Here is a 21827-nt window from a genome sequence, read left to right as displayed (position 1 = left end):
CCCAGTACTGAGCCCTGGGGAACACCACTGGTGGTGAGCTGCCAACTGGATTTAACTCCATTCACTACTACTCTTTGAAGTTCTCCATCCATTCAGGTTTTTATCCAGCAAAGAATACACCCATCCAAGCCATGAGCAAACAGTTTCTACAGGAAAATGGTGTGTGAGGCAGTGTCAGAGGATTTCCTAAAGTCTAAGCAGACAACACCCACAGCCTTTCCCTCATCCACTATGCAGGTCCCTTTGTCAAAGGAGATCAGGTTCATCAAGCAGGACCTGCCTTTCACAAGCCCATGCTGACTGGGCCTCATCACCTGGTTATCCTGTGCATGTTGCATGATGGATGGCACTTAAGATTATCTGCTCCATTATGATCCTGGATGAGCCAAGGATGCCCTCTGCCTTTAGTAAGGCTGGGAATAAGGGGTGGCAGAGCACTGGGAGGATTTGTGAATGCTGGTCAGGGGTAAGCAGGCAAGCATATGAGTGCTGGAGGCAGAGAAAGAAGGCTCATTGATGTGCTTTGACCCCTCCTGGAGGGGGAATGAGGCAGCTCAGGTCAGGAGAGATGCACAATGAGTGAAGGCTGCCCAGTTCTCCAGGCTACTGATTCTGGAGAAAAATTGAGCACGGGTACATGCTGGAGCGAAACAAAGAGTATTGGAAAGGTGAAGAAGGTGAAAGCAAGCAGGCAAGGGGCTTGAGGAGTATGGTTTGGGTATAAGCCTGAGATGGGATGTGGAGGGACTGGGAGGAAGACAGGACTTCTGGCAAGTGGCAGACATGCTGTGTGGTGAGCTGCCTCAGGCTTTTAGTACAAGTTACACAATACGGGAACCTTGTTAATTAAATGCAAAGTCATGCAATTACATTACAGTCCTCATTTGTTTAAGATGGGGTTCTGTTCTTCACAAATGAAGAGTTAGAATTTTTTGCCAAAATGTAAAAAAAGTTAAAAACTCCCCAACATCCCAAATCCTAAGCCATGCCTTTTTTGAAATAGGACATGACTTTTGGGTATTTAGGATTGGCAGTCAGAAGGAATGACAGTTCCGGGAAAACACACCCAAAGACTGGAAGCAAGGAAAAATGAGGAGCTTGTTTGAAGTTGATAAATATGCTTGAAGGGAAGGAAATTTGGCATAAGAACCAAGTTAAATCATGTAACTGTGTGTGCCTCTTGCTCTTTGTTAAGTCCTTTGGCCCGTATGACATATAAACTATGGTAGCATTGGGGAAAGAGCCTATTACTACTAATAAAGATTTCAAAGACAGTATTTCTGAATTCTGTACAAGTTAGGTCAGAGGCTGGGCAGCTTGCTGATCTGTAGTGTAACGGTTTGTCTAAATAAATGTCAGGCTCTCTGAGTTTATGCTGCAGTAACTGCAGCCTTCCTGAACTCTGTACCTGACTTTAACCTGTAAGGTCACACCGAAAACAAAATCACATTAGGGCTGGCCTAACAATTCCTTTTTCTCTTTTTTTGTTTTCCCATTTTTCAGGCATTTCCTTCCTACCTTTTAGGTAAAATTTAGTCACAGATTGCAGTGCAGACTTGCAAGGGCAGAAGTGAATCACACTATTTGTTTTGCCAGTGCCAGAGCCCTGCAAAGGCAGGGCAGCTCCTGCAGCTGCCGCAGTCACCCACCCATAAGAGAGGGAGTACCCAAGTGGGCAGAAGCTGCTGCTGGAGGAAAATCTTGCAGCTGGTGCTGATCAGGCTCCCTGAACTGTTTTGGCAGCCAAGGAGCAACAAAGCTGGTTATTTAGGGCCCTGGGTCAGCCTCTCTTTACCTTATCCTTTCCCTTCCCCTCTCTCTCCCTGCACTTCTGTCCACACACTTATCATCCCTCTCACAGAGCAAACTTGCCTTCCTTTCTGAGAGGCCTGCAGGCAATTTTGTTACAGGGTTAGGTGTGAAAAGCAGGTAACTGGATTTGAGAAAAATGATTTAAATGAAAGGGGCAATGTTATGGTTGAAGTGGCATGCATCAAAGGATTCACTGACTCTGATAGATTCCTGTGTAAAAGTAAGTATATCAGTGTTGCTGTCTGAGTAAATTTGCCCGAGTTGTGCTTCATTGTACCGGTTTATCACTCAGAAGCCTAGTGGGATTGCTGCATGGACAGAGATGTGTAACAAACTCAGAGCAGGATGGCTATTATGTCCATATAGTTTGAATTAACCTTTTAGTATTTAATAACCATGATGCACTCTTTTTCCCTCTGCAATTCACCTTCATTTCACACACAGAAGCACAAATGAAGAACAAGGATTTCTTTTCCATCAGCAATGACCACTTAGGGCACAAGGTTTGAGCAATGGTTTTGGTTTGTGTATTGAAGAAGTAGTCATTGCATAGGTAATTATACAGGAAACACAAAGACTACCAGAAAGCAGTAGCTTTTTAATACATCCCTGTGAACTTTTAAATATAAATTTGTTTCTCTACTTACAAATGTAAGTAGAATTTTTTGCTTACACGCATTCTCCAGCTATACACCTGTAATATCTGTGTTCCTTAATGTCTGATAATTCTTTTATTGCATCCACCAGTGCATGTCTCGAAAACCACATTTTGATTAGAGATGGCCTCTAGTAACATGGAGGTATTGAAACAGCTGAAAAGACCTTAACTCGTTACTAGTTTGTTACTCCTGACAACAGCTAGCTTTGGCAGGAGGTCAACAATGTAGGTTTGAACTTCATGACTACAGATAGCTCCTAATATTAGAAAGATAGATGCATACAAAGAATTTCAAGAAGGTGGATCATCTTTGCCTGAAATTTTAAACTGGTCTTTTTTTTTTTTTTCTGCAGTGGTACACAGGTTTTTATTAACACATTCTCTCTATTTATTTTTTTTTAATATCTTTTAGAAATTGAGGAATTCACAGTTAAATAATATACTTTGTGAATATTAATGAAACCCTAACTCTGCTCTGTAATGTGCATTTCCAGTGTAACATTTTGCTCAGCTTTGTAGACTTTCCTTCCTATATCCCTTCCAAAGACTGCATGTTTATAACTGTATGAAAACAAGATCTGTTTAATCTGTGCCTGATTGTGTACTCAGATTTTGAAATATTAAAACATCACAAGTGTCTAATACCTAACTAGGTAGACCTCTGGGATTTTTCCATTGGTGATAAAGCAATTTCTAGATTTACTAAACCAAATGGGACTGTATTTCCTGGAACATTAGTTTAATGCTAAGAAATGTTTTCAGTTTGTACCTAATCAAGTTTCTATGGAAGACAATAAAGTTGATTCTGGTCTGAACTAAAGTCTTGGCACTAAAGAAAAGGAAATACCCTGTAGCTGGACCCTTCAGAAGTGAAACCCATGCAATTTAAATCATGCTGATTCACCTCCTTCAGGCACCTGTTTTTCTGATTTGCTATTAGGCACTCACCATCTTAGTGTTAGAGGACAGAAAAATGTAAAGAGCTTCTGGGTACTCTTGAGGCTGTTATAAAGCCCATTGAAGGAGAATCTGCCCACTGACTTGAATGGACCTTGCCTCTCTTAATGCTCAACAGCTGTAACAAGGAAATTAATTTGTATAACCTTTTGATTTAAACCATTTCTAATATTATGTTTCTAGGAATTAACTTGTTCATATAAATCCCGACCTTTCTTGAACAGATGGTGATAATGATGACAATGAGATTGTTATTGAATGGCATATGGGAAATGTGAGACCCAAATAATATATTTGATTGCTGGTGATCAAGCAAGAACCTAATTTAACTGCAAGGACATTTTATATAAATCAACCTGTTACAGTCTGAAGTTTTCTGTAAAAGTTTCAATGCTCTTGACCACAGCTAGGCTATTAGGTATGTAGTTGCTTGGTGCATACTCTTTTGAGAATATTTCCCTGAACAAAGGTTTTTAGTGTTGTATTGAAGGCTGAATTCCAGTTGTACAGAGTCTAAACGGGCTAGCAATATTAGGTGATAGAAAAGAAGTGGGTAAGGAGCTTCCTTATTAAAAAGACAGTTTGCAGGATTTACTACAACAAAATAATCTCATGGAGCTGCACTGTTTCAAAATAAATCAAAGTTAAAGTCTTAATTACATTTAAAATACTTATGGCATATGCATATTATTACTTTAAATTTATTTGAATTGAAAAATAATTTGGTACCAATCTTCAGAAATAATATGTAGAGCTTTAGTTTTTTCAACAATTTGGTGGAATAGAAGGTAGTGGTGACATACTGATGGCTGACACAGCAGGCAGCAGACAATACTATAAAACCTGACATTTCCCAGCTTTTTAGTATTTCTTTTAGCAGAAATAAGGAGTGGATGAAAATGGCATCTCTATTGAGAACAGTAACTGAAAGGTTAAAAAAGCTATTGTTTGCTATGTGAAACATTATTATGTATGCAAACAGATTAAAAAATGCTCTTATTTCCATTCTCTTCTTGCAGCACAGAATTACTCAATTAGCATTTGTGTTTCTATTAGGGATTGTGTTATCTGGTAAGGATGGGAATTCGGAATGAATGTTTCTCAAGGAGAAAAGAAGCTTTAGTAGGAACAGTCATCCCTAGAATAGGAGGGATTGGTTTTATTATTCCATTAGAACAGGTTGGATTTATTTATTTTTTTTCTAGAGGGAAGAGATATGATCTCTAAGTTCTGTGTTGCTCCTTGGAGTCTTTAATCATAGAAGGTCACTAAATGGGTTTAAGTGTGTTACATGAGGATGGTGTTTTCCAGGAGTTTGTGAGTTGCATATGTATGTTGGTGTTTAAATCAGATATATTGCCAAATACTAGTAAATTCACATAGATGTGTGTGGTGAATTTAAATAATTAGGGGGGGCATCTGTTAGAGAGGATTAACTTCAGACTCTTTAGAGGCCAATTTTAGAACCACGATTGCTACAGTTTGTTTAAATGGCTGTGGATTGCAGTTATACACAGGAGAGATTAAAAATGTGTGATATAATTTACTTCTGTTTGTATGTTAGTTAAGACTAAGATGTGTAGTAGATTCTTTTTCTTTCTAATGAACAGCTATAAACTAAGTGCATAAGGAAGGCTGAACATGTTATTAATCCATTTTTTGTGTACTTGTACTGAAATTTCCCACTTACTCTCCCTTTAGGACATATGGGAACTTGATAGCAGTAAAATATAGATTTTTTTGGGGATAGTGAAGAAAATTTTTTTTTAGTGTGTATTAGCATTGTGAATAGAAAAGAGGTGCAAATACTGTGTTTAACGACAGCTGTGGAATAACCTGCTGGACCTGCTATTTTGCTTGTTAAGTATTCAACTAATCTATGAAGAGACTCTTTCAGAAAATTGGTTCAATGTAGTCATACTCATGGGACATAGTGAGCCCACAGCATGAAAATAAAAAGAATTGGTTTCTTCTGGCTCAGGCATTAAACTGCCTACCAAGAAGGTAAAATTGGGATGCATGTTCCTACCTATTTAAAAAGGTAAAACTGTTCTGTAAAAAAAGGTAAAATAATAGATGTATATTGGACAGTATTCGAGTAAATAGGTTGAGTATTGAAATGCAGTATTTATCAAATTGCTCATTTGATGAATTCTTATTTAAGCAACCCACTTCCAAGTGCTGGGTCCTGCACTTGGGTCACAACAACCTCATGCAATGATACAGGCTTGGGGAAGAGTGACTGGAAAACTGGCAGCACTGGAGGTGTTGGTCAACAACTGACTAAGCATGATCCAGCTTATGCCCAGATGGCCAAGAAGGCCAAGAGCATCCTGGCTTGCATCAAAAACAATGTGGCCAGCAGGATCAGAGAAGTGATCGTCTGCCTGTACTCACCACTGGTGACGTCCATCTCAAATCCTGTGTTCAGTTCTAGGACCCTCACTGCAAGACAGACTTAATGGGTGCTCACACTTTCTGTTTCTACCTTAGGCTCTTTACTCTGCCTGGTAGATAGTGTACTTCCTCTTCACCATGCTTTTCCCCTACAAGGGTATGTTTCTTTCCCTATTGTGGCATTCCTTTAGCCACTTGATCTACCATCTTTGCCTGTAGGTTTGTTTGTCATATGATTACATTTGTACCCCATTGTGTGGTGGAATATTTTAGCACAGCCCCCACCTAGTGTGTTTTGTAGATTTCATAATTTCAAACTGAAAAAACAAAATGTGGTACAATATGACACAAAACATACAAAATAAGGTATATGTTTGTCCACAGACAGGTTACTGAGATGATTTGCAATTTGTTTGGGAAGTACAGTGAGAATACTGTGAGAAAGGTATTAGCACTTGGCCTTCTCTAAAATATGATGAAGCATGCCATTGTTACATTTAAAATCGATCCAAGAGATCTCCTCTTGGGTTCTTATATCAATGAACAGTATAGCTGAAGCAAATTTTCTTCAGTAATTTTAGGACAGAATCCATTGTTTTGTGTACTGATATCAGTGCCTGGGTACGTCTCTCATAATGGTCCATGGTAAGCTTCCTTTGGCTTCAGTTCTGCCATATTATCTGTAAAATAGCATAATATAAGTAATGAAAAGCTTTTCCTAAGAGTACAGTGATAAAAATCATGTACCTGGTAGATTTTTTAATTTTTTTTCTGTGAAAAAGCTCCAAATATTTCGGATTTAGTAGTTTTGGAAAGATTTCCTTTATATTTAAGTAATCAATGGCAACATCTCTGGTGTATTTTCTACTATTACTTGCGGTCAACAATCATGTTTCATTCAAAACTGTTAATAAGAACAGGGAAAATATGAAGGGCTTTCTATACGACCGTGTTTATGTAGACTAGTACCTCACTTTGTGAAAAATGCAGTGTAAGTATTGGGCTATCTTGTAGAATAAAACAGACTTTGGTTTCGTAATATCAAAAGTATCTATCTTTATTGGATTAAATATCTTCTAATTATGTATATCTTTTGATACATACATATTTTTTGGGGGGGGGGGATGGAAATTTGAGGTTTTACTATTACAAATCACCTTTGTAGGTTTCTTTTTAATGAAAGGAGAATAAATTGGTTTCTTGACTTCTTTCCATGTTATTTTTGTTTTGCTTTCACACCATTAATCTGTCATGCAGAAATTTTGCATTGCATTCTCTACTCCCGTGTTTATCCAAAAGCTCTTGTGAGACATTTGCACTGAAAGGGTGGGTATTTCAATATTCTTCCTTGTAACTGCAAGATGAGGGAGGGTGACTGCCTTGAAGGTTTAGAACAAGAAATTATTTCCTGCCATTGCCCTGTTAACATACACAGCACATTTCTCTTTTCCTTGATCATTTCTTTTCCTTTTTTATACTGCCATTTACATCTTTCAGTGAAGTCTTCTGCAATAACTGCTTGACATTCGTTTCTAAACAAGGAAAAGCTTGACATTTTATAGAACATGAAACTGTAATAATCTGTTTCCAGTAAACTAGTAAAAGGTGAAAATTTATTTTTTACAAAAGGTAACATGTATCCTGTAATCCTAACAACAGTATTTTGCTGGAACTTATTTTCTACAAGTTTTACAAAACTGGAAGGGCTGCTTTCTAACAGTGATATTTAAACAGCAACATCAAAATCAGACTGTATTTGATTGTTGTATCGAGCTTGCATTTTGTCACTAATTCATCTGTTCAGTTTTTGCCTCAGTCTTTGAGCCTTCTCTTTATTTATAATTGCAGATTTACAGTGCATGTTTTACTAATGTACAGATCTGCATCCATAATTTTACTTGTGAAAAAACTGAAAGCAATCTTGGAAATGTGTTTACAGCTCTCCCAATTATCTTAAGAGCATATGCTTTTAAAAAAATTGGTTCCTCTTAAGAAACAAACTACTAAAAGCTTTACCCTGAACATGAAAATGGTTCCAGTGGTGGGAGTTTATTTCTAAACTGTACTAGATTTATTTTTAAATTTAACAGATTGTATTTTTGGTGATTTGTTGAGATTTGTTTGATCAGTTACCAGGTTTAGTTACATACAGACACGGGCTGAGATTTATAGCACAGAACATTTCCCATGTATTGAAAAGGTGGCTGATGCTGGGCTGCAAGGTTCAAGACATTGCTTGTTTTTCAGTACAGTCTAGGTTATTGTCTAAATTTATCACCTTTTGCTGCTAAGGGCGTGTTATTGTGCTTGCAATACGTCTTTTCTCTCAAATGTGCTTCTGGTTCAGCTTCCTTGCTCCCGAGACTTTTCTATTTTGGTTCCTTGAGTCATGTGATTCTCCTGGCCAGTGAGAGCCCCACAGAGGGAATGGCAACAGCCTGCTGGGATCTAAGTAAGTCAGAAAAAGCTCTCGTTTTTTTGCAGTTTTTGTCCCTCACACTCAGCTTGAAATGCCGCTTTTACCCCAAACCTTTGCTGAGTGCACATAGTAATACCTATGGCAATGCTTAGAAGTTAGGGTTTTTTGGTTTGATTTATTTTTTTTACTCTTTCTAACATTACTTTTCTTACTATGTTCCTTTTTTCCTGTGTCCTGGAGTGTAGTTGAGAAGCCTAAAAAAGAAACAGAAAACAAACCAAAAGCATTCCAAGTGTTGCCTAAAGTATGTTTTAAGTTTAATAAGGAATATTTCAGCTGTAGTAGTACTTTGTTTAACATGTGCTATAAACAGTGTCAAAAATCATATGTTGTATTTGAGGAAGAATGATGTGACACTCCCCCCCCCCCCCCCCCCCCCTTCCCCCCTGTTTCCCTCAGGCAAAATTGATCATATAGGAAGAAGGACAATAGTAAACAAAATGACTGAAATCCCATGCTTATGCCTTGGCCAATTGACTGAGACACAGTAGTGAAAGGGCTTAATTCAATTACAGGGTAATCATGTACCCGAGGCAGTATATCATTTTTCTGTGTGAATGAAATGAAATGCAGTATTTCGATCTTGGCTGATGCTGAGCAATGCTTTTACTATATGATATTGAAATAGCATTTGGTGATATTTGTTGTTTTATTGTAGAAGCTCTTCCTGGTACAAAGTGAGAGTCTTTTTTTTTTTAAGACAGGCTTTAAACTCTGTAGGCAAAATTTACCTGGTAATTACTACTGAGTAGTGGCTGTCTAACTTAACTATATTTTGTTTTTTCCTTGTAAAAAATATGATTTTACAAAAATCCTTCCCCCCATAGTAAGATATAGGTATGTTTCACTTCTATTTAAGCTTTTTTGTTTGGTTTTGGTTTGATGTAGTTTGATTTTTTCTTTCTTTCAGATTATGTGTGCTTTCTTTGGAGTTTACTTTTAAATTTCAATGCTTATTTTAAATTTGGATCTCTAAGTGATATGCCTTGATATCATAAAAAAATCTGAGAACAGATTCTCCTGATTTCCCTTCATGGCTTGTAGCCTGGACTGTGTGTGTCATCATTTGGAGGTGCAAGAGGCCATAACCCCACAGTGCTTTATTTTCTCTGTGTTGCTGGTGTATACCCTAATGACCAGGCATTAGATGAAGGACTGTTTTCTTTCTTCTCCTCCTCCTCTCCTGTTTCTCCCCCCATAGATTTCACTTAATGACTGCAGTGAGATGCAAAGAGCAGTGTGTCAGCTCTTCAGCTCAGTTCCTCTCATCATCATAGACACTGAAAAAAAGTTATGTCCCAAATTCTGTGTTGAGTTGGTGCAGTGTCAGAAGTGCAACAGCATCTGTGTGTAAATATGTGACTCACAAGCTGAAAACAATTAGAAAAATCCATCCTTATCGTGCAAACTGGATGAATATTAGGAGCCAGTCTTACAGACTTTAAAACCAGTTTGCATTATTGGGTTTGTTGATAAAGTGAAGCATGTGTAGGAGATATTTTTTATACTCAGTAAAAAAAAAAAGTGTTTGTTCATTAGATGGGACAGCAAATACTAATCCAGCATTGCCCATTTGCCTTTGCTTCATGAGTTTGCACAATACTGACACACACATAATGGGAATTCTGAGACCTCTCAGAGTTGAATTCCCTGGCGCTTTGCACAACTTAACGCTAAGGCTCGTGAACATGAGTCCCCAGTTTAAGAAATGTGCCAATCTCTGTGGTAACCAGAGGAATTGCAATTGGTAAAATACAATGAGTTAAATTAAAGGATCTGTGTTGTTACAGATTTTTTTTTTTCTCCTACTGGTTTATTTATTTAACTTCATCTGCACTCAGCTGTTGTCTTTGTTTCTGAAAAGGATCATAAGAAAATATGAAAAATAAGAGAAAAAGAAAAGTGGGGGTAAGGAAGGAAGCTTTCTTCGCTGTCCTCAGAGGCATTCAGAACCCAACAGGACACAGTCTTGAGAGACCTGCTGTGGATGACTGACTCAGCAGTTGTCTCTGCTAGATGAAAGGGACCCTGAGGTCCTTCTCAGCCACAGTGATCCTGTGCATGTCTGAGAATTTCCCCCCCAACAATTCAGGAAGTAGACAGCACTGTTACTTTGGGGGGAGATCAGAAGTCACATGTGGATTTTAATCTTAGACAGTCAATCTCATATTTTAGACCTTGTCATTTCGCTGTCTCTGTTCAGTCATTAATCATTCATTTGGAGTGATGGCTGTGCATGTCTTGCTGGCACTGCCTGATGCATGCCACCTGAAATGTCACGGCGGAGAGTGAGCAGGGTTTCTTTTTCACCTCTTCCTCACACCTACTCAAAGTTACCTCTGGCAGCAGTTTCTAATCCCATCTCTTTTTTTGCACTGCCTCCTGAGGCACCACAGTGAGCACAGTAGTGAAGGACACATGATGGAAAGAGAATGAGAAAATTAAGAGTAAAATTAATGAGTGCCGGGGACTGGCCAATGAGAGTGTCAATGTGGACTGGCTTCCTACACATCTTGCTACTCTACTTGAATATTATTGTAGAATCTTCAGAAGTTGAGGGAGTGGTACAGGAGCTTGCAAAGGCTGTGCCACGTTGTGTGGAAGGAAGGAAGAGAGGAAAAAGCAAGCTCATAGGAGTCCTTGGAGGCTACATTGAAAAGGAAGTACAGTCCCAAACACTGTATGTGGAATTGCACTCTAGAGGCCTGGTGAGTGGTGCAAGGAAACAAGAAATCACTTGGTAGGAAATGAAAGTACAAAACTAGTCAAATGTGAAAACAAAAATTTATTATTTTATATATATATAAACATGTACACACAATGCGCTTACCAAACATTAAAATGTAGAGAGTTAATTTAATGGCTTTCACACTAACATATGATATAAATTTTAAATAAAAATAGCAAAAGGTAATAACTCTGCATGTGTTTAGGAAAGATGATTTGAAATCTCTCTGCCATAATGCTGTAGGTGATCATTTTGCTTAAATATTGTTTCTCTGGATGAGACATTAATACTTGTGCTGAAAGCTAGTGCTGACACAAAACCAGGCAGGTATGCCTGTGAATAAATTCAGACCAGTGCTGGAAATGCAGATGTGTTCAGCCTTCCAGGGGAATGGTAGGCTAAGACATGTCCCTGTTTTTAAGAAGCACAGAGGGTTGCCTGCTGGAGGTGAAGGCTTGGTTCAAAGTATTACACTCAGTGACTCAGAGGCTATTTCCATTTCTGGCTAAATAGTGTAATTGGAATTTAAACACAGTATTTTTCCTGAAGAAGACACAGTTTAAAAATATGACCATATATTTTCTTGCCAAATTATTCTTTTTTATTATTTTATTTAAGAAATACATGTTCTGCATATATGTACTGCAGATGTACATGAAAAAAATTGTGCAATGCTTTCTTGTAGATGGATATGAGCTAAGGTAGATTAAAAGGACAGAATTTTGTCAGTTCAGCATTTTAGTGTGTTCTAGAGCCCAAATGATAGAGTTTTGTTGTTTTTTTAAAAGTGAAAACAATCTTCTTGTTTGAAAATGTGCTTTTATCAGACTTTTCTATACTTTCATTGCTGTGCAAGTGAAACCAATTGTTTCAGTGTAAAATCCTACAGGTTATAGAAATACCATTGGTCTTGTGTATGATTGTCCTAAAACCTGTAATAGTTAAAGGAGAGTAATCTATAAAGAAGTAAGTTTGTATTTGCATGGATATGTTTCATATATTTTGTTTTTCAAGAGTCCAGTTACCCTTCTATATAGAGCTACTGGTTTTGGATCTATTCAGTTCTAAATAGCTTTAATTTACAATTTTTATGGCTTTCAATATTACAGCACTTACAGGTTAGATGTGCCAAGATAGCCTGTGGACTGTAACTGTCTATTCAGTCATTATATTATGTGTGGCAGCTAATCATAAACACTGTCAAACCAGAATGGGTTGGATTTGAATATTGTAATTTTTTTCAAAGCACTTGGCTTGAAATCCAGACCAACAGAGAACTAAAATGTTCTTTAGATTTTGCTTGTTCTCTGAAAGTTTGGGGGTAACTTCAGTGTAATTGCCTATAGTTTTGCCTTGTATGCTCTTAAAGTGGAGATAAACTAGCTGTATTTTTACAAATAAGATCACTGAGATTTTGCTTTGCAATGATACATTAGAAAAGGTTTCATAGCAGGGTCTCATTTTATGGGCATCACCAATGTTGAGGTAATGGACCTGAATGTTATTTGTGGGCTTATCTTACTTTATTGTTATAAATCAACAACCTGCTTATTCATTCCAAAATACCATTAATCTGAGACTGTGCTGCTGCCCAGTATGCAATTACATTCACAACTGATGCCAAGCTGTGTCCCCACAATCCCAAGAAATCATTCAGTTTCTGCTGGTATCGACATCTTCTGGCTTTGTCTGAAAGCCATTTTCTGTAAAGGCATTGATATTTTGCCTAGTCACTTCTGGATGTGAAAACAACCCTAAACCATTGATTTCATGTGGTCATTACAGAGCTGATAGCACACATCAGAGTAAGGAGTGACAATATTTCTGTCCCAGCCATTATGATTATTCTGTTTTGCAAGCCCAAACTCTTCCTGCTATTTAAATTGGGCACATTTCTTGTGGACTTCTTGCTCTGTCATAGCTATATCCTGTTGAGCAGCTGTTTTGCATGAAACTTTGCTGTATTTCAGTATGTTTCTGTATATGTTGGTGTAGTAAACACACAAGAGCTTGCACATCCATACATGTGCACACTCTTTAAAGCAGGAGGACATCAAAAGCACTACTTGAATGAAATTTTGTAATCTTATGACATATGAATCATATAAGTTCATAATTATATCTTTAGCACCTAATTTTTTTTGGGGTAGTCTTCCTCTTAACAAAACATTTACTGTTGCTCGCTGGCACAGTTTTTTATGGTAAGTGTCCATCATAACCAATGAAAATGTAAATTTAGGGAAAAAGGAAGGTTGGCACATACATAACAGGAGATTGTTTCGCACTTCCTTTTGAACTTCTGATAGAGAGCTCTTTTTAAAAAACATTGATTTGTTTTCTTCCTTTATTTCTTTTCTCTTGAAACCTAGCAACATGAAGCATATACTTGTAGAAATGTCTTTAAAAATAAAACAGAAAAAGCTAGAGAAAGCAGAGTCAAGAGAGACTTAAGAAACTTTATGAAGTAGATGGTGAGTCAGTTATGATTTATTTTTTTTTTAAGGAGGAATAGGCACAAGCAGCTAATCTTTCTTCTCAGAGATTAAACTGAAGCAAGAAGGACCATCCATCAAGCAAATTTGATTTTTTTGTAACTTAAATGATTGAAAAGTAGATGAAACATTAGACATCTCATATTTGAGGTAAAATTTTTGTGCTTGGGAAATATATATGAAGTGAGCCCCTAACAGCTGCCTGGTGTTATAAGACCCTTCAATCCAACCTGTTTTTGTCATTGGAAAAACCCTAGGGTCTTCCTAGTTCTGCTGAATATTGGGCTGGTTTAGGTTCTCCCCCTAGGGTGTCAGGGTTGGGGCAGGACCATGCCTGTGTGCTCTGCTCTCCTGGCATAGCCTTCCTGTTGGGTTTCCAGCCATTGGTGTCCACTTCTGTGAACGTCTGGCAGTGCTGTGATAGGACAGTGAGGTTCTGATGTCACTGGTGGCATATAATGCCAGACACATGGCTTGAGAGTGCCAGAAGGACCAGTCTTGTGTTCACAACCCAATTTCCCCGTGAGGGGCTGTGGTGCATTTGGCAAGCTTCTGGAGCAGAGATTTCATTTTAGTTTTCCCTGAGAGGAATCTGGGTTTTTTTTTTGTACACCCCAGCTGCTCTGCAAATGAAGCCAATGCAAGGTTTGGGGAAATCACTTCAAAACCAGTAATGTAAACAAAACTTATTTTTATTCACTAATTGCCTTCCCCATGCTTGCTAATTAACCTATCACTCAGCACTAGATCTGCTATGGAAAAGCAAATAACTGCTTGCAGAAGACTGGACCTTCACACTTACCTCTGGTGTCATACATACTTAACCAATGGAAGAAGCAGATATTTTGGATAAATCATTTCTCTCAAAAATACTTTAAGTCTAATTATGTCTCAGTAACAGAAGTCTTGTTCATATGCCTGAATTACTGTTTGTTACTTCCAAGACTTCCTGCATGCCAAGCAACTCTCCTCTCTTGATCTAAAGAGAAGCAGAAACATAGAATGGCAGTAAACAGAAACGTATTTCTGCATAGGTAATGCACTAAGACTTGCTTCTTCATAGACACAAGTCATAGTTCATCTGCTGCATGTTGGTAAGTTTTTGCTTTAGTTTCATTTATTGAATCCAGCGTAAGTTGGATAGCTAACCCAGTACTGAGCTGTCATAGCAACCAGATTGTGTAATTTGTTCACAGTGCTTATCCACATTTATCTTAAAGCCCAGTTAGGCTGTTTTTCCTCTTTTGGACAGGCTGATCTAGAGCTTCACCCCTCTGGCAGCTGAGAAGCTTATAATTTCCATACTAAATTTGTTTGCAGTGCCAACTTTCTTTCTTTGGCCTAAATACCTTTTATGTCTTGATGTTTATGCCTTATGTTGTATTTATAGAGAGTAGTCAGATTTCGTCTCATCTTTGCTTTTTATTCAGTCTAAAGAAGCCAGATTTTTAGCAGTCATTTATTTAATATACTCTTCAACCTTCAGGTCTTTATTTAAGCTTTACTCCAGCTGCCATTACATCACTTACTTTAGTTTGTGAAATCCTTTTCCAAATTGTCACAGATGGCCCTCACCCCTTCACCCTTACCCTAACATAGTCACATCAGCAGACTTAGTTATGTCACTGTTCACCCTCCTTTCCAGGTCTCTTATTAAAATATTAGATAACAAAGGCACTAATGGAAAACTTCCTTTGTGACCTCCTTTATGCTCCATCCCTGGCGGTGTTCAAGACCAGGTTGGATGAAGCCTTGGGTGATATGGTTTAGTGTGAGGTGTCCCTGCTGATGGCAGGGGGGTTGGAACTAAATGATCTTGAGGTCCTTTCCAATCCTAACTATTCTATGATTCCGTTGAAAAAAAAAAAACAACAGTGGGCTTCTTTTTTTTTTTTTTGTGCCCAAACTCTAAGGCGATTGTTTATCCTCCCATATAAAGATAGGATGAGAAAGTTGGGGCTGTTTAGCCTGGAGAAGAGAAGGCTGCGTGGAGACCTCATAGCAGCCTTCCAGTATCTGAAGGGGGCCTACAGGGATGCTGGAGAGGAACTATTCATTAGGGACTGTAGTGATAGGACAAGGGGTAATGGGTTAGGGGGAGTTTAGATTGGATATAAGGAAGAAATTTTTTACTACAAGGGTGGTGAGGTACTGGAATGGGTTGCCCAGGGGGGTTGTGAATGTTCCATCCCTGGTGGTGTTCAAGGCCAGGTTGGGCAAAGCCTTGGGTGACATGGTGTAGTGTGAGGTGTCCCTGGCCATGGCAGGGGGGTTGGAACTAGATGAACTTAAGGTCTTTTCCAACCCTAACTATTCTATGATTCTATGATCCCCACAAGACCTGTCTGCAGCATCTTGGCTTCTTTGAGAGCTCTCAGAGAGAGCTTGTTGAATTCCTTAATTTGGTATAATTTCACATTTGTATTGAGTCCAGAATAAAAATTCTTATAAGCAAGTTCCCATGATGACACTGCTACAAACATTGTATTTATGGATGCTCTAATTGTGTTCCTTGTAGCAATTTCTGATAATTTACCTGGTAGGGATATCTGGCCGCTTGCTCTCAACTACATTAGGTTTACCTTTCTCTCCCTCCTTTCCCAAGTCCTTTTAAGATTTGATGTCACATTTTGTATATTTTCTGTCCTTTGATACTGAGGAATTCAAAGAATTCATGTTTGAATTCCTTTAAAATTCCTCTGCAGGTCCTGGTGACTTCTTATTTTTCTCTTTGTGTATTTTTCTGTAGCTTCTTTTACTGGCACTTTAACTTTCAGACAGACCCGTCAGCAACACCCCCCTGGCCCCCATACTGCCCTTCCCCCAAGAAAGGTTCAGTTATTAGAATTTCTTTTAAGGTCCTTGTTATGAGCATGGATGCAAAAAAACTTGAAAGTTACATCTCAAACCTTTTTTGGCTTGACCTACTACATTTTTACTTTTAGTCTGCCAGAGCTTCATTTTCTGTTTCATTGTCCTCATTAAGACACCAACTTGTTTTTGAAGAGCTGCTTCAAATAACCTCTTGCATTGGTAGGTAGATGTACTGGTTTTCCATATGTTTGCCCTATATTAGTATATTCTGTCCACTTGTTAGTGCCTTTATAGCAACTTCTTTATTTCTATGCCATTCCTATTTTCCAATCAAGCAGTATTTTAAGGGGGGTTATTAGCTTTGCTTGCTCATACACAGATGTTTAATTTAAGGGCTTATTACAATAGCTTTTTGATAGCAAAATTCCTACATATGTGGCCTTGTCTAATTAATATTTACATGTCTTGTGGGTTATGTGTTTATCTGCTTCCTGAAACATTCATTAAGAATATCTAAAAGTTTTGTTTTGTGTCATTCACAGCCTTGATATTTACTTGATTTTATGGGACCATTTTCTACCAGCATAGTTTGTCTCATCTCTGAGGTTTGTAAACAGCCAGTCAGCAGCTACAGTGTAGTTGCAGCAATCAGGCATGGTAAAAGCACACTGGATGTTTTCTTTCCTGTTCCCCTTATTGTAGATTTGTGTGAATCTTCAAGCTTTTTAAGAGTACCATCAGTGAGTTTTCCCTCTCCTCCCTTCGCAGTCATGCATCTGAGCTAAGGATGTTTTTTGATAGCCACATCTTGTTTCTTGCTATTCATTCTAACTGTGTCTTCATAAATTGTGCTGTACCATGCATCTCCTGTACTCTCTTCTTCTTAACGGTATGTTCTAAACTATAACAGCTAAATGTACCCTAGAAACATTATTAATTGCTGATAAAGTACTAGCTCAGATGTCTTCTTTTCTGAAAACCCTCCAATCTGACAATATCTTTCTGATTTATGTGGTGACCAAGTTGATGAATTTGATATGCTGGGATCGGGATTCTGCATATTTGAGGAAAGTGTAGGCAAAATAAAGTCACTTTCTTGCACTTGCAGCCATCTGAAGGAGCTGGAAAAGTCTCAGCAGATGTAGGCAGCTCTGAGGGGCATGCTGCTACTTAGGTTTTTCACATCACTGTGTCTTTCAGTTCATCACATTGTTCTCTTGATTCTGATTGCTTTTGGTATCTGGATGCTGTGCGGATTTGTGAGGGGGCCTTGGGGAACACACCTTTCTGCTGTAGTGTTTCCCTTATAAATGATTCCCTGAGCATGAGCACAGTGGCTTTACAGTCCTATTTTCAGAGCTTGCATGACTGCAAAGTTCTGATCTGACCATCCTGGCTGACTTTCTGTGTAGCACAACCTATAGGAGCTTTATGAATTATTTTCATTTTACATTATAGATAGTTTAAGAAGGCAACACTTTGCTTCATTGTGGGATGACTTTAAATCAGTCTGGACAAGCACAGAATAGTTTTCCAATGGGTAATTATCTGTACTGTTTAAAAGTGCTGTTTGTTTCTGGCGTTTATATGTGTTAGCCCAGTGGATGTTATGTCAGTGGCAAATAGAGAATGCGACTGTCGCTATTTAATTTCTCCCTACTGAGCTATATATTACATGAGGATTACTCTAATCCTATGGGCACAGGGTAATATTGGCAGCTCCTGTTCACATCTCTGCTAGTACTCCAAATGTTTGTCCTCGCTTCTCCTCAGGACAGAATACTATTTCTAGGAAATGGCTTGCTTCGTGTGTCTGACCGTTCACCCACCCCTCCCTCCCCCATATACATGCTTTTATGTTTAGCTATAATGGAAGCATTTCCATTATAATTGAAAGTGCATTGTTTCCCTGAAGGAAGGTTATACACATTTCATGTTGTACCTTTACTTAAAAGTAGCATGGAACTTATAATTATTTTTAAAAACACTGTATTTTTCTGCACATCCTGTTAGTAATACTATTATTGTTGCATTCATGACCCTGAGGAAAATATAAAGTCATACAGCCGCCGAACACAACCTGTGAATTGCAGTAGGACATGCTCAGTTGTTGATGTTTACCCATTCACCACTGCAGGTTTTGAAGTCTAATAAACAATTTTCTTTCATTTTAATAAGTGATAATTTGATTTGTTTCATACTTTAATCAAATTGTCAGACTACTCTATCAAATGTCTTACAGAAGCCAAAATAGATTACACAATGCTATTCTCATTGGCCAAATAGCTTGAATTAATAGTTATTCAGTTAATTTGAGCGAAATCACTATCTACTTATATATAGTATACCTATATGACCTTATTCCTTATTTGTTGATGTTATTATATTAGTCCCTAATTCTTAATTAAGCCCATGATTTTCCAAACCAGAACAGGCTTACTCAGTGCTGCTGTGTTTCGTTTTTTTTTTAATTTTTTTTCATTACTGTTATTAAGAATATGAATCTTTCATTTTAAGGATTGTCTGATTCCAATATTAGGATTCCTCTTTGTTCCCTAAATACTTTAGAAAACTGCCTTCCTTGCCTGAGTTTCTGCCTTATTTTTGTGTCCCCTTGTTATTAATATTCTAGAATTCCTGAAATGCTGTCTTATATCTTTTTTGCTTTATGAATAAATTCTCTGCACATATTTAAGCTTGCACTATGTTTGAGAATCTAAAGTTTAAGACTGTTATTAAATTTATAATTTTTCACTTGTTCATCTTCTAAACCAAAGGTGAACCAAAATTTATTTTCCTAGTAGCACTTTGATGAATTGTAGCTTTTCCTAACAGCCAATTAAGTTTGCTTGAAAAGTTTTCAAATACCATTCATTCTTTCTAGGCAAATGTTTGCTCTCAAATAACTTTAATCCTTGTTGCTTTTAAGTCTGTGAAACCGTCCCTTTAAAATTAGAAGCGACATCTACCTATTAATCAAGTCTCTGATTGGGACTTGATGCTATTTACACCTTGTTACAGTCAAATTGTTACCAGTTGCATTTATGTAATTATAAACTAATTTTGTTAAATGATTATCTCTTATCAAGTGATATATAACTTCCCTATGTTGGATGCAGCAATTCTTGATTTGAGAAATTACCGGATGTGATTTTTTTTAGGCTATCCAATGTTTCTTTAGACTTGAAAACTCATAAGAAAGCCCTTGTGATGAGGATGGCTCACATTCTGTGTTTAGTTTGACTCTAGTCTTTTTTTCTGATCTTTGTTCTTCTTTCTTCAAATACCATTGCTCTTTGATTTGTTACTTTTCTTTCCTTGGTCGTTAATTCCTCTGTCTTGTAAAATATATCATTAACTTTATTGGTAGTGTGCTTCATATATTTAATAACATGCTTGAAGTTAAGAGCATAAGAGCTTTTCTGGATCTAGGTCTCTGTTGCTTTCTTTTTTTTATGACTGCTTTTATCTTGCTTTTCAATTTCTCATCACTCATTCTTCTTTTTGTATTATTTCCTTACTTTGTCAGTGCATCCCACGTCTCTCATACAATTTCCTTTCTTGGCTTCTCTTCTCCTCAGCCCTCCTTTTTCAGTCTTTAACATTTTTCCCCACAGTTCATGGCTCTGAAGAATGACTTACATTATCAAAATTACTATTCTTGTCACCTTATTTATTTACACTGCCTCATTAGTATTAAAACAGACTACCTTGAGAAAATATCTGTACTTCTGATGTGATCTGTACATCTAGAAATATTAGGAATGCAGTCATTAACACCCAAGTTTTTTTCTTTCTTGTTCTTATTTCTAGTATAACTTCTGAGTTATTGTATTGGAATTAAGAAAACTCTGCAGATACAGTAATTGATAACGTTTTTGCGACTTGTTCCCTTTCCCTTCATGGAACTGTTGATGGTGCTATCCTGAAAAAAGCAGTCAGTGGGGACATGAAGAAATACTAAGGGTGAAATGAAGAGTTAATAAAAAATGCATTACTGTTCTGCATTGCCAAAGTTCATAGATTCTTGCAAAATCATTGAGACTTATGAACTTTAAGCGGTGAACCTTACTCTTGTTTGGTAAATGACATTATTTCCTGCTTGATGAGTGTTTCTTTTCCTTCTATTTCTCCTTCTCTTCTTCCTCCCTTCCCTCTTACTCCCCAATCCCTTTTTGTTTTTTTTTCCTTTTCTTGTAACAGAGGTGCACTGTTCATAGGATGGCTGTTAAATTGAAATAACAAAATAAGTCGCCTAAGTTGTTTGCTAACTTTGGAGGATGTTAGCCTGCTCTGGGAGTCCTAAAGGAAAATAAAATAGTTATAAAAGAACATGGTGGATTGGTTTCAGCAATTTTCTTCATTTTTGCCTGACGACCAGAACAGGAAAGCTAATTTTCCATTCTGTTGATGGTATGCATTTGAACCAATGATTTCGTTGTCTTGGTTGATCCAGATGTTTCAGCCTGTGAGGTAGAGAAGCCTCCCCCATGTGTTGTGTTTTGTTTTGGTTTTGACCTGTGGGTCACTTTATAAGGCAATGTGATGCACAGCTTAAAGGAGACACGTAGGCCTTCTCCATCCTGGTGAAGGATTTCTTGCAGTCTGCTGACAAGACCGTCCTTTCTGCAGGATGTTACATAACAAATGCTTGTAATGAAAACTTGAAGCAATATTGTCTTTGTAGCTGCCTTTGTTCTGTAAGCAGGGGAAAGTGAAGGAGTAATTCCCCACCAGCCCAGCTGCACTGCTCCCAGTGCCAGTCTAAGGATCCCCTGGTGGTGCACACTCTGGCTTGGCTTAGGCTGGAAGGTGTATTCAGCTTTGCTGTTGCAACTTGTAACACACAGGCTGATGCATTTAGCTGTGGGCTTCCATGACACTTTCCTGACGTAAGGTTGCAGTTACCACTTAATGCTTGTTTCAAGTGGAAACTCTTAGTCCCTTTGCTGATGAACTTTCTACTGGTTGACAGTCACTGCTTCTTCCCTTTTGCTTCTTTCCTTCTCTTTGTCACCCTCTTTTCTTTTTTGCTGTCTTTATTCTTTCCTCCAGGCTTTAGCCTCTGCACTGTCCCTCCATTCTCCCTGCACATTCTGAGCTGGTGAGAAGCATAGCCAAAACAGTGAAATGTTCAAATGGTTCAGATGTGGAAGAAGTTTTGGACTTTTTTTTCTTAGTCTTGAATGGATTAGGAAATGGATAAATTTCATGGTTCAAAGATTGGTTTGGTTGCAAAAGTGTTTTCAGACACTACAAAGAAGTAGAAAGGAAAATTCAGCTGAATTTAACAGCCTTCAATTTCTGCAGCTTATTCTCACTTCAGAGTAAGTCAAACTGCCACAGAACCTGTGTGAAAGAACTGAATCACAAAGCTGCAGTTTTTGCAATTACTTTTGAAACAACTTTTCTTTTTTTCCCTTTGGGAAACTTCTGCTTCCTCCTCTGAGTTTGAACAAGTATTGTGAAAGCCTTAAGCTTCATTCTAGA

At 37.8% G+C, this 21827-nt stretch overlaps 1 protein-coding gene across 1 annotated transcript in view; it reads left to right on the top strand.

Annotated features, from left to right (window-relative positions):
• The first annotated feature begins 8244 nt into the window (after positions 1-8244).
• Positions 8245-21827, top strand: part of ESR1 (estrogen receptor 1) — a 162205-nt gene continuing 148622 nt past the window's right edge. The window contains exon 1 of the mRNA XM_005150080.4: positions 8245-8276. Within this exon, the coding sequence (XP_005150137.2) occupies positions 8252-8276 (25 nt within the window). The 5' untranslated portion in view covers positions 8245-8251. The remainder of the gene's footprint in view (positions 8277-21827) is intronic.

The sequence above is a fragment of the Melopsittacus undulatus genome, chromosome 3 (assembly GCF_012275295.1).
Source record: "Melopsittacus undulatus isolate bMelUnd1 chromosome 3, bMelUnd1.mat.Z, whole genome shotgun sequence".
Classification (NCBI taxonomy): Eukaryota; Metazoa; Chordata; class Aves; order Psittaciformes; family Psittaculidae; genus Melopsittacus; species Melopsittacus undulatus.
Note: the sequence above shows the minus strand (reverse complement) of the source record. Positions and strands in the feature narration are given on the sequence as shown.